This window comes from Calliphora vicina, chromosome 3, assembly GCF_958450345.1.
Source record: "Calliphora vicina chromosome 3, idCalVici1.1, whole genome shotgun sequence".
Lineage (NCBI taxonomy): Eukaryota > Metazoa > Arthropoda > Insecta > Diptera > Calliphoridae > Calliphora > Calliphora vicina.
Genome location: NC_088782.1, coordinates 118,380,923 through 118,394,116, shown reverse-complemented (window position 1 = coordinate 118,394,116; position 13,194 = coordinate 118,380,923). Strand labels below are relative to the sequence as shown.

Genomic DNA, 13,194 nt, shown 5'->3' with positions numbered 1-13,194 from the left:
ATTTTGAGAGACCGGTTCTGTAAAAACTCAACATTTAGGTGGAAGACCTCGTAAGACTACTCCTAGACAAGATAATTTAATAGCGAGAGAGTTCAAGAAATTCCCAAAAATAGCTCCTCGAGAGGTTGTTAATAGCCTAAAATTAGAAATAAGTACCCGAACAGTTAGTCGCAGGGCAAATGAGGCTGGTCTTGATTGCTATCGTCCTGTGAAAAAATCACTCATTTCTAAAAGGAACCACTCTGCTCGTCTTAAATTTGCCAAATATCATTTAAACTGGTCGATACAGAAATGAAATACTGTCCTCTTTTCCGACAAATCCAAATACAATTTAAGAGGCAGTGATGGTAGAACATTTGTAAGACAATCAAAGGGAAAAAGATTAAATTCAAAGTACACAAATAAGACTGTAAAGTTTGGTGGTGGCAATATTATGGTATGGGTGGTATGTTTTTCAGGGCATGCTATGGGCCCAATTCATGTTATACGCTGAGGAAAATATGCCCCTAGTTTGGAGATTCCAACAAGACAACGACCCGAAACAAACTTCTAGGGTTGTAACCGAGTGGTTACAATCTAACGAGGTACGTGTTTTGAAGTGGCCTGCCCAATCGCCAGATCTCAATGCCATAGAAAATCTATGGGAAATTGTAGATCGTAAAATAAGGATCAAAAATTACACCAGGAAGGAAGATTTATTGGAGGAGGTTATAAGGGAATGGCAAAATATTTCAAAGGAAACCATTGACTCTTTAATTGGTTCATGTGTAGCAGTCGTCGATGTGTAGCAGTTATAAAAAATAAGGGATACCCAACAAAATATTGAGTTATTGCAAAGTTTAGAACATATTTGTTAAAATAATACCTAAGTTTCCATTGTTTTGTCAATGCCATAATAAAGAAATCTTTTAATTTTGTTTTCTCATTTTTAGAATTTAATTAATTAATTATGTCTTTTGTTTTTTTGTTAAATTAATGCCCTAATTTTGTAAGACGTAACGAAACGTATTTTTGTCATTTTTGAATTTTCATATTTTTCAAAACGTATTTTTCGTTTCTAACCCCCTGTCTACACTTGACAAATATTTATCATAACAATTAATGACGTTTGTTGTCCAGACAAAGTTGTCTGAGCAAAAGCACTAACAATTTTGTCATAACGAAGCAATAATACTAATAAATGGAGACTATACCTAATAATTCTTTTATCTTGACAACCATTTTGAAGTTTATCATGATAAAAATTTGTCAGGCATAGACAGGGGGTTAAACAGAACAAAACGTGACCAAGCGCTTGAAACATCAAAATCAAAATTTTTCATTGATTTTTCAATTTTTAAAGAAAAAACATTTTTTTGAGAAGGTGTTTTTTCTTTTCATACATAAAAAATATAAAAAAAGAAAGGTATTTTCCAAATAATTGTAAAAAAACAATCAAACATTTCAAATTTTTTTAATAAATTTTATTTGTTTGAAAATAAATAAAAATCATGATACAACAATATAAGGTACAACCAGTAGAAAACAAATTCTCAATTATACAATTCTTGTAACGTCAAACAAAAGTAAATATACAGGTATGTTCTGTAATCCACGTGATTTCAAATCACATACCGTTTTAAAATCACACATGTGATTTGTGCCTGTTCTGTAAATCACACTGTTATTATATTTTTCGGTGTGATTTTAAATTTTCGAAAGCACAAGAAAACAGCTGATTCGTTTATTTTAAATGTTTTGTTTTGCTAATAATTTTGTAGAAATATTAAAGTGAAAATAAAAAAATGCCTGGAGCTTCTGTTATATCTTTAATGGAATTAAAAAGAATGGAACTACATTTTATAAAAATTTTGCAAAAACTATGGCGCAAGCTCAACCACTATGTCAAAAAGAAAACAAAACAGTAAAGCTGCCACAGTACACAATTGCTTTTGGTTACCACTTGCTTCAACTTTGTTGGATTTTTTTTCCAATTTGCGCAAAAAACTTAACGCATATTGATAACTTATAATATAATCTAACAAATATTATAAATTTTATGACGAATTCTATAATTAATTTAAAGATATTGAACATATTTTAGACAAACATTAAAAAATTTTAGTCCGGCAAGCTTCCATGTATTTTCGAAAATCATAAACAGCTGACAACTGAAAACAAACCTGAAACCACAAAAGCAAATAAACTTATTACAGCAGAAAAGGTGTCTCTAGATTTTTATTAAATTGTAGGTGTTTTTTTAATAAAACAAGTAATTCTATAAGAAAATTAATAAAGGACATATTGTTTAATTTATTTAAATAATTTATTTTAATATTTTCCATTCAATAGCCGCAGAAATAACCAAGTGATTTGAAAACATTAGTGACTTTGCTGAACGTTTTAAAATCACAAAATTATGTGCTCAGAACACCTTTTATGTGATTTCAAACCACTTTTATAAAATGTGATTTGCAGAACATACCTGATAAAAACAATGTTTTCAAACTTGGTACCACATCAAATAATTGACTTGAAACGCAAATATCGTTTCGTTTTATAAAATACCAAACTTTAATTTTTTTTGTTCCAAATGGAAACGCAAACGAAAATTCGTTTGAAGTTACAAAATGAGGCCATAAGTTAATAAAAGTATAAAAATAAAATACTACAAAAATTTTAAAATTTTTTAAAAAAAATTATTTCAGATTTTAGGCCACTAATGAAATATTTGGAAAAGTTTCCACACTTAATGCTTAATTTCATGTTTCTAAGTCCATTGTTTTAGAAAATTCAAAAAGTACCATTAGAAGAATAAAAAGTACCTTTCTCTCTTTTTGGTACCTAAATATTATCCCTTATTTCTAACACAAACTTCACTCAGCTACATATCAGCTAACTTTAATGTCTATAAGTGAAATAATTTAAAATATTAAAAAAGTACCATTAACAGAAAAGTACCAATTTGCTGTTTCCTCCCTGAACACCCCTCAAGTTTTAAATTTAAAAATATTCCATTTTGCCAAAAAAAATTTTATGCTACTACAGACATGACTCAAACGATTAAAATCTGTGTTAATGTGCCCCAGAAAAAATATGTTTTAAAAAAAGTACCAAACTGTTTACCCGGATTTGGCCCTCGAGTTCCAAATAACAACCTGTTAATTAATTTGTCTATGAATCCAGCAACCAATGTTAAAAAAAAAAATTATCCAAATTGCCTTAATAATTTCAAATAAAATGTATTTTCCCGATTTTATCCCCGTTTTGGTACGTTTTTTTATACCCATTGCGGTAATAAAATTTTATTCAAATAAATTTCTGTATCATGGTGGCAGCTCAAAATAAAATATTCGTATGTCTATGTCAAATTATAGAAAAACATATTTTATGCAAAAAGTACCAAAAATAAACACAATTTTTCAAATTTCCAAAAAGTACCAATTTTATATTTTTTATTTTTTGATAAGTAAAGAATACGATTTAAATTTTGTTTCCATGTTTATTGATTTAAAAGATATATAGGGTGCCAAAAAAAAAAAGTACCAAAATACAGTTTTTACCCGTTTTCTCCCCTAAAGGGTTCGAATTTCGAAAAAGTACGAAACACCTGTCAGCTGTTTTTTTAAATGGAGTAACATGTAATTTTAAGTTTTTTTGTATCTTTATTAGTTTTGAAGATATAAGGTTACCAAATTTACCCGTTTTTACCCCCTAAACGTTTGAATTTCCAAAAATCCCTTCTTAGTGGATCGTTTTGGGGAGGGAGAAACCCACAGTTAAACATGCAATTTTAAGTTTTTTTGTTTCTTTATTAGTTTTGAAGATATAAGATTAGCGAATTCACCCGTTTTTACCCCCTAAACGTACGAACTTCCAAAAATCCCTTCTTAGTGGATCGTTTTGGGGAGGGAGAAACCCACAGTTAAACATGCAATTTTAAGTTTTTTTGTATCTTTATTAGTTTTGAAGATATAAGGTTACCGAATTTACCCGTTTTTACCCTTTTTTACCGAACTTCCAAAAATCCCTTCTTAGTGGATCGTTTTGGGGAGGGAGAAACCCACAGTTAAACATGCAATTTTAAGTTTTTTTGTATCTTTATTAGTTTTGAAGATATAAGATTAGCGAATTCACCCGTTTTTACCCCCTAAACGTACGAACTTCCAAAAATCCCTTCTCTAGTGGATCGTTTTGGGGAGGAGGGAACCCACAGTTAAACATGCAATTTTAAGTTTTTTTGTATCTTTATTAGTTTTGAAGATATAAGATTAGCGAATTTACCCGTTTTTACCCCCTAAACGTTTGAATTTCCAAAAATCCCTACTTAGTGGATCGTTTTGGGAAGGGAGGAACCCACAGTTAAAATTTCATGATACTAGCTTCAGTCGTTTGGGCTGTGGGATGTTAAATCAGTCAGTTACTTAGTAAAGTTACTCTTTTCCATATAATTGATAGATTTATTTATAAAAATTTCCCAATTTTTAGCTTATTTTGCTATAGCTATGGTAAATCATAAAGTATAGGGCATCTGAATAGTCGCTCTTGACCAAAATTCATCAATTCATTGCTGTCAATATCTGTTTTATGTGTTTGTTGTGCTAGCTCTGCAACAAGTATATTTGTATCTCTTAAATACCATCACTCTATAGTGAGATACACAAATTTTCGTGTTTTTTTTTTATTTTAGCTTTTATTTTCAAATACACATGTTTGATTTTAGCTGGTTGTTTAGTTAGTCTGCTAATACAGCTGTTTTTGGAAACAAAATTTTGGGATTAAGCAGAAAATGTACTAAAAATTCATGAATTAATGATTTTTATATGAGAAATTGATAAATAAAAAGGGACAATACAGTTTTAAAAGCTTTTTAAATACCTATTGAATATTAGAAATTTATTTTCATAAAAATAACAAAATTTTCTTTTTTAACTTTGAAAACATCTTCATTAGACCATTTTCCTTTCAATTCAATTTATATTCTTCAATTTTTTTTTCCATTTTTATTGTATTTTACTGTATTGTTTTTAACATTATTTCACCATTTCCCCCCTAGACCTCTTTAAATCTAATTCATGATTAAAAACTAACAACTAGCTCTTCTTTTAAGTGAGATTTAATTAAAAAACTAGTTTTTAATTAGTTTGTGGTTGGTTTTTTTGTCTATTTGCTGTCTGGGTTAAAGAGCATCTCTAATAGATCAAACACTTTTATCAATTTACTTTCATTTTCATTTAATATTCATGTTAAAAGTAAAGATTTGTTGCATCTTTAGTTTCCAATTTAAAAAAAAAAAAAAAACATTTTCGAATGAAACAAAGTTGCACTAAATTTGTGCAAAAAAAAATGTCTAAAGAAATACTTGAATTAGGAAGGTACACAGGAACAACTAGGCTTGGGACTAGGCTCACTTCTCAAAAAGGAGTTTTACAAACAAATTCACAAATTTTCAGTAAATAAGCAATGTACAAAATAGTGCAATTTGCTGAACACTATTTCTCAATTACATATTCGTTTTTATATGTATTTCTTAATAATTTTTTACTGCATTTTAAATAAAATTCTTAACAAAACTGTAAATTATATTTAAATGTTTACCTTTCAGTCTTGCTTATATTTTTTACAAAAATTGTATCTTGATTCACATATTCTATTCACTCCTATTGATCACATTTAACGTTCCTTATTCCGATTACCTTTCCACACAAAAAGGATTGGTAAACAATTTTAGGTTCTTCACCGACAGCAACATTCTCATTAAAATAGGCAAAAATGCACAGCTTATTAACAGTGACGGACAGACGCAATTTGGTTACCAAATCCAAAGGTTTAATTTTCCAACTCTTTAACAATATAACAATATGAGAGGCATGATAGAGCAGAGGATCTCCGGGGTAAATAAGAAAATCGTCTCCAAAAGCATCACCACAGGTCACATAGTTGCCTTTTAGCCAGTAGTCTCGAAAAACCAAGTACTTAAGAGAGCGAACGGGGATTGAAAAATGTACTAAATGGCCAGCTAAAAGAAACAGATTTATTATGTTTTTGAATTTAGTTAGGGGCTAACTTACTGTGAGTTCCGGCATGATCACAGGGTATGTCTAGCAAAGCATTTTTGGCATCAAATTTAAGACTGTCGCGTATTTCTTGTAGAATTTCTGAGGGGTTAAGTTGTAAATCTGGGGAAATAAAGCAAGAGGTATATTAAAAACGTATATTTTCTAAAGTCTGAGAAAATCTCTTTTCCCGTATTAGGGTTTTTGTTAAAATTGCAGGTGACTTTGCGTCTGTCCAATACAAAATTTAACCAAATTTAAAGAAATTTTTAATGCGGTAACGATTTCCAGTAAATTCTTAACAAAACATGCAAATCTGGACAAATTACGGGAGGTAATATATGCAGGTTTAATAGAAAAGCGTTCCTGTACTCAAAATTTCTATATATTTCGATGTTTTACTGATTAATTTTGACTAAAATCTGTAAATTGTCAAATTAGATCATCAAAAATATGCAAATTTGGACAAACGACAGGATACAGTACAGCTTTGTTCTCGTACTTGCTAGTTTTACAGGTTTAACAGATAATCGTTCTTGTATTCAAATTTTCTATATATATTGTGGTTTCTCTGATAAATTTCCACTAAAATCTGTAAATCTAATTAGTACGGGATCATATACTTTCATTTTTCTTAGTTTTTTTAACCATCTTAGGCTAATATCTATAAATTTGACAATTATGGCATCAAAACATTAAGTGAAAGTGGCCTAACTTTTCAATCGCCTTTATGCTACAGAATTCTATTCAAAAATTATTTGTCTTCACTTCAAAGTTCCCTTTATTTTTACCTTTTTCCTGCACTCTTTGTTTTCCTTTTGCCCGCCATTATCTTCTCTATATTTATTTCCGATTCCTTAAGTTTTTCATCTTTCAAATTCTCCGCCTGTTCATTTACTCTTAAATCAAACTTTTCCTTATATAGAACCAGCTCCACATCTATGAATTTCCTTAAAAGTTCCTGTTTCTTCGAAACCAATACAGCAATATTCTGCTCCAGCAAAAGTCTTGTCTCCAAAGAAGTTAACTCCACCGGGAATGGCTGATATTTGAAGCTATTATAAGATTTGTAGTAAATATATAAAGTTAATAGTGTTTACAACTTACTGCAATCATTAGCCGACCATCCTTGAGTGGTGCAAGTGCCTACCAAAGCTCCTACAATGTTATGATTTTTTCTGAGGCTCATATAATCTGTTAAACATTTAATTTTAATAATTTATTAACTAATTTCAGTTGTTTTTTTTTAATACTCACCCTCCACTTCAAAAACATAGCCAGTACCATTTAATAGAGTTAAAATTATTTTATTTAGATGGGAGCCGGCTTTTTCCGCGTAATTTGTGGCTATTCAAAGCGTTTGTTTACTAAAAATGGAGGGAACAGCTGTTAAAGCACACAGCTGTGAATACAAGGATTCTCAAACTGTTAATAACAAAGATCTCAAACTGTATTTAAAAAATATTGTGATAAGTCAAAATAATATATGTACTGCATTATCTTTGAAGGTATATATATGAACAGTATTCTTTATATGGTTGTTGTCTGTGCTAACATGTGTTTAGTTTGTCTTTTTAGTGTATTGTCTTTACTAAAAAGTATAGGGCGTTGGCATATGCAAAATAAACATTATTTTTAAATATTTTAATAGTTATTTGTAAAAAAATTTATATATAAAATGGAAATTTCACAAAACTGATTAATTTTGACAAATAAAAACATTAGCAATTGAATTTTAAGTTCTTTGTTAAAAAAGATTCTTTGCATGACAATTAAGCTGAAACAAATATGTTTATTTGTTTATTACTTTGAAATTTACTAATTTATTTGTAGTGTAACAATTGTTTGGTACTAAACTTCCTGCTTTTAAATACGATTTTAATTTATAAAGAAAGAGAGCCCAAAAATAGCAGTGGAAATTAATTATCTTGTTAATTGATTACTATTGTGCCTGTTGTTAAATGTAGATTTTTATAAAATTTGTTACCATTTAACCATTCAGTTAATAAATTTCAAAGTTATAAACAAATTAACCTATTTCAACTTAATTGTCATGCAAAGAATATTTTTTAACTAAGAATTTAAAATTCAATTGCTAATGTTTGTATTTATTAAAATGAATTATTTTTGTGAAGTTTCCCTGTTATTTAACATGTTTTATTGTTTTTTTATTACATTTAACTTATTTTATTTGTAAATAAAATATTTTATTAAAATATTTAAAAATAACGTTTATTTTACATATGACATGTAAAATAAACTTGTCTTTATTAGTAAAGACAAGACTTAAAAAAATAAACTAAACACATGTCAGCACAGATAACAGCCATATAAATGAATACAGTAAGAATTGAAGCACTGCCTTACCACCTAATAAAATTTTTTTAATAAAGTTTGAGAGTCTTTATTATTGACAGTTTGAGAAGGCTTGTATTCACAGCTGTTAGCTTTAACAGCTGTTCCCTCCATTTTTAGTAAACAAACGCTTAGAATGGCCACAAATTACGCGGAAAAAGCCGGCTCGCAGGAAAATAAAATAATTTTAACTTTATTAAATGGTACTGGCTATGTTTTTGAAGTGAAGGGTGAGTATTAAACAAAACAACTGAAATTAGCTAATAAATTATTAAAATTAAATGTTTAACAGATTATATGACCCTCAGAAAAAAACATCACATTGTAGGAGCTTTGGTAGGCACTTGCACCACACGAGGATGGTCGGCCAATGATTGCAGTAAGTGGTGAACACTATAAACTATATATATTTACTATAATATCTTTAAATTTCAGCCATGCCGGTAGAGTTAACTCCTTTGGAGACAAGACTTTTGCTGCAGCAGAATATTGCGGTATTGGTTTCGAAGAAACAGGAACTTTTAAGGGAATTCACAGATGTGGAGCTGGCTCTATATAAAGAAAAGTTTGATTTAAAAGTAAATGAACAGGCGGAGAATTTGAAAGATGAAAAACTTAAGGAATCGGAAAGAAATATAGAGAAGATAATGGCGGGCAAAAGGAAAAAGTTGCTAAAACAAGGAATCCAGGAAAAAGGTAAAAATAAAGGGAAACTTTGAAGTGAATACAAATAGTTTTTGAATGGAATTCTGTAGCATAAAGGCGATTGAAAAGTTTGGCCACTTTCACTTAATGTGTTGATGCCCTAATTGTCAAATTTATAGATATTAGACAAAGATGGTTAAAAAAAACAAAGAAAAATGAAAGTATCTATTCCCGTACTAATTAGATTTACAGATTTTAGTGGAAATTTATCAGAGAAATTTTTAATACAAGAACGATTATCTGTTAAACCTGTAAAACTAGCAAGTACGAGAACAAAGCTGTACTGTATCCTGTCGTTTGTCCAAATTTGCATATTTTTGATGATCTAATTTGACAATTTACAGATTTTAGTCCGAATTAATCAGTAAAACATCAAAATATATAGAAATTTTGAGTACGGAAACGCTTTTCTATTAAACCTGCATATACTACCTCCTGGAATTTGTCCAGATTTGCATGATTTGTTATGAATTTACTGGAAATCGTTACCGTAATCAAAATTTCTTTGGTTAAATTTGTTCTTGGACAGACGCAAATTAACCTGCAATTTTGACAAAACCCTAATACGGGAAAAGAGATTTTCTCAGACGTTAGAAAATATACGATTTTAATATACCTCTTGCTTTATTTTCCCAGATTTACAACTAAACCCCTCAGAAATTCTACAAGAAATACGCAACAGTCTTAAATTTGATACCAAAAATGCTTTGCTAGACATACCCTGTGCTCATGCCGAAACTCACAGTAAGTTAACCCCTAACTAAATTCAAAAACTAATAATAAATATCTTTCTTTTAGCTGGCCATTTAGTACATTTTTCAATCCCCGATTGCTCTCTTAAGTACTTGGTTTTTCGAGACTATTGGCTTAAAGGCAAATATGTGACCTGTGGTGATGCTTTTGGAGCCGACTTTCTTATCTACCCCGGTGATCCTCTGCTCTATCATGCCTCTCATATTGTTATATTATTAAAGAGTTCGAAAATTAAACCTTTGGATTTGGTAACCAAAGTACGTCTGTCCGTCACTGTTAATAAGCTGTGCGTTTTTGCCTATTTTGATGAGGATGTTGCTGAGGGTGAAGAACCTAAAATTGTTTACCAATCCTTTGTGTGGGAAGGTAATCGGGATAAGGAACGTTAAATGAGAACAATAGGAGTGAATAGAATATGTGAATCAAGATACAATTTTTGTAAAAAATATAAGCAAGACTGAAAGGTAAACATTTAAATATAATTTACAGTTTTGTTAAGAATTTTATTTAAAATGCAGTAAAAAATTATAAAGAAATACATACAAAAACGAATATGTAATTGAGAAATTGTATTCAGCAAATTGCACTATTTTGTACATTGTTAATTTACTGAAAATATGTGAAAACATTTGATTAAAATGAATACCGGATTTTTTATACTCTACACCATGAGTAGTGGTAAGAGTATATATAAGTTTATCATTACGTTTGTAATTTCTAAATTTGTTCCATAAAGTATCTGGATCGTTATGAGTCGAAATCTGTAAAAATATTTTTTAAATGTAATTTTTTCCCAGCTATTTTTTGACTAAACAAATTGTTAATAATAATGCCAGTTTTTTTGTTCCTATAGAAGAAATTTAATACAAATTTGTTCAAATATGTTTCGTATAGGATAAATGTGTCTTAAATTTGAGCAAAATTTTTTCCTCTAGAAGACAATTTAGTTGAAATTTGTGTAATATAGTGTGTTATAGAGCAAATTTTTGTAAAATGTTGTTTAATACAGTAAATTTAACATAAATGTGTGTAAAATATTGTCCTATAGGTTAAATTTAGCACAAATTTGTGCAAAATTTTGTGTACTAGCTCAAATTAAGCAAAAATTTGGGTAAAATTTTGTCCAATACAGCAAATTCACCACAATTGTTTTAATAATTGATACAATAGTTAAAATTTAGCCCAAATTTGTGCAAAATTTTGACCAAATTTGTGCAAATTAAAAAAAATTTGGTACAATAAAACAAATTTGGACTAAATACAATTGTTTTAATAATTGTCCCAGTAGTTCAAATTTAGTGCAAACTTTTGACCAAATTTGTGCAAATTAAAAAAAAAATTTGGTACAATAGAACAAATTTAGACTAAATTTGAGCAAAATGTTGTCCTATATTTCATACTTATCCTAAATTTGCACAAATTTGTACAAATTAAAACAAATTTGTGTAGAATTGTGTCCAATATAGGAAATTCACTACAATTGTTTTAATAATTGTCCCAGTAGTTAAAATTTAGCTGAAATTTGTGCAAAATTTTGACCAAATTTGTGCAAATTAAAAAAAAAATTTGGTACAATAGAACAAATTTGGACTAAATTTGACCAAAATGTTGTCATATATTTCATATTTATCCGAAATTTGCACAAATTTGTACAAATTAAAACAAATTTGTGTAGAATTTTGTCCAATATAGGAAATTCACTACAATTGTTTTAATAATTGTCCCAGTAGTTAAAATTTAGCTGAAATTTGTGCAAAATTTTGACCAAATTTGTGCAAATTAAAAAAAAATTTGGTACAATAGAACAAATTTGGACTAAATTTGAGCAAAATGTTGTCCTATATTTCATATTTATCCGAAATTTGCACAAATTTGTACAAAATAAAATAAATTTGTGTAGAATTTTGTCCAATACAGGAAATTCAATACAATTGTTTCAATAATTATCCCAGTAGTTCAAATTTAGCCCAAATTTGAGCAAAATTTTTACCAAATTTGTGCAAATTAAAAAAAATTTGGTACAATAGAACAAATTTATACTAAATTTGAGCAAAATGTTGTCATATATTTCATATTTATCCGAAATTTGCACAAATTTGTACAAAATAAAACAAATATGTTTAGAATTTTGTTCAATACAGGAAATTCAATACAATTGTTTTAATAATTATCCCAGTAGTTCAAATTTAGCACAAATTTGTGCAAAATTTTTACCAAATTTGTGCAAATTAAAAAATAAAATGGTCCATAGAACAAATCTATCTATATAAATTAAAATCAAATGTCGTTCGTGGCTAATTGCATCAATAGAGAACGGCCGGACTGATTTAGACAATTTTTTTTTTAAATGTTGGTCATAGCCCAACTTAGGTTAAATCGATAATAACTTGGCCAATAAGCGTTTAAGCAAGAAAAAGAGCCCGATCTGTGATCACTCATATTTCTGACCAAAAATCGATTTTTTATATAAAAACTCAAAATATCTAAATTCGTTAATAACTTGGCCAATAAGCGTTTAATCAAGAAAAGCAACTCGATCTGTGATCACTCATATTTCTGACCAAAAATCAATTTTTTATATAAAAACTCAAAATATCTAAATTCGCTAATAACTTGGCCAATAAGCGTTTAATGGAGAAAAGGAGATCGATCTGTGATCACTCATATTTCTGAACAAAATTAGATTTTTTATATAAAAACTCAAAATAGCTAATTTCGAAAAAATAACCTATAGAGAAAATTTAGCACAAATTTGTTCATGGTTTGTAAGTTTAGTGCAAATAGATAAAATTTTCTCAAATTGTCGAACAAATTTTTCCTGCAGGATAAATTTAGCCCAAATTAACATACATTTTGGCAAAAAAAAAAATCATATAGAGCAAATGTTGCATAAATTTGTGCAAATTTAAAAAAAAATTGGTTCAGTAGAACAATTTTGTACCAAATTTAAGCAAACTGTTTTTCTATGTTTAAAATTTATCCCAAATTTGTGCAAATTTTAACATTTTGTGCAAATTTTGTTCCTATATACAAATTTTTTAACAAGTTTGTGCAAATTTAAAAAAATTGTTTTAAAAATTTGTGCTGTAGTTCAAATTTAGCCCATATTTGAGCAAATGTAAACAAAAAAAAATTGGTTCAGTAGAACAAATTTGTCTCAAATTTAAGCAAAATGTCCTATATTTTAAATTTATCCAAATTTTGTGCAAAATTTAGCACAAATTGGTGCAAAATAAAGCAAATTTAATACAAATTTGTGAAGATTTTCAGCACAATTGTTTTAAAAATTTTCCCTGTAGTTCAAATTTGTGCAAATTTTTTCTTATAAAGCATAAATTTTGCTTAA

The 13,194-nt window shown here is 28.6% G+C and overlaps 1 protein-coding gene and 1 pseudogene across 1 annotated transcript; one reads left to right on the top strand and one right to left on the bottom strand.

The window, feature by feature from the left end:
• Positions 1-251: 251 nt before the first annotated feature.
• Positions 252-8,504, bottom strand: LOC135955712 (tRNA-splicing endonuclease subunit Sen34-like; annotated as a pseudogene).
• Positions 8,505-8,520: 16 nt separating this feature from the next.
• Positions 8,521-10,413, top strand: Tsen34 (tRNA splicing endonuclease subunit 34). The gene is made up of 5 exons (XM_065505199.1): positions 8,521-8,620; positions 8,683-8,769; positions 8,826-9,086; positions 9,732-9,839; positions 9,894-10,413. The coding sequence occupies exons 1-5, from the start codon at positions 8,527-8,529 to the stop codon at positions 10,235-10,237; spliced, it is 894 nt and encodes a 297-aa protein (XP_065361271.1). The 5' UTR covers positions 8,521-8,526; the 3' UTR covers positions 10,238-10,413.
• The last annotated feature ends 2,781 nt before the right edge of the window (positions 10,414-13,194 follow it).

Excerpts from the sequence above, each read along its gene's own strand:
- Tsen34 (XM_065505199.1), top strand. The coding sequence starts at position 8,527 with ATGGCCACAAATTACGCGGAAAAAGCCGGCTCGCAGGAAAATAAAATA. Across the intron at positions 8,621-8,682 it reads CTATGTTTTTGAAGTGAAGG|ATTATATGACCCTCAGAAAA; the intron begins GTGAGTATTAAA and ends AATGTTTAACAG. Across the intron at positions 9,087-9,731 it reads ACAAGGAATCCAGGAAAAAG|ATTTACAACTAAACCCCTCA; the intron begins GTAAAAATAAAG and ends TTATTTTCCCAG.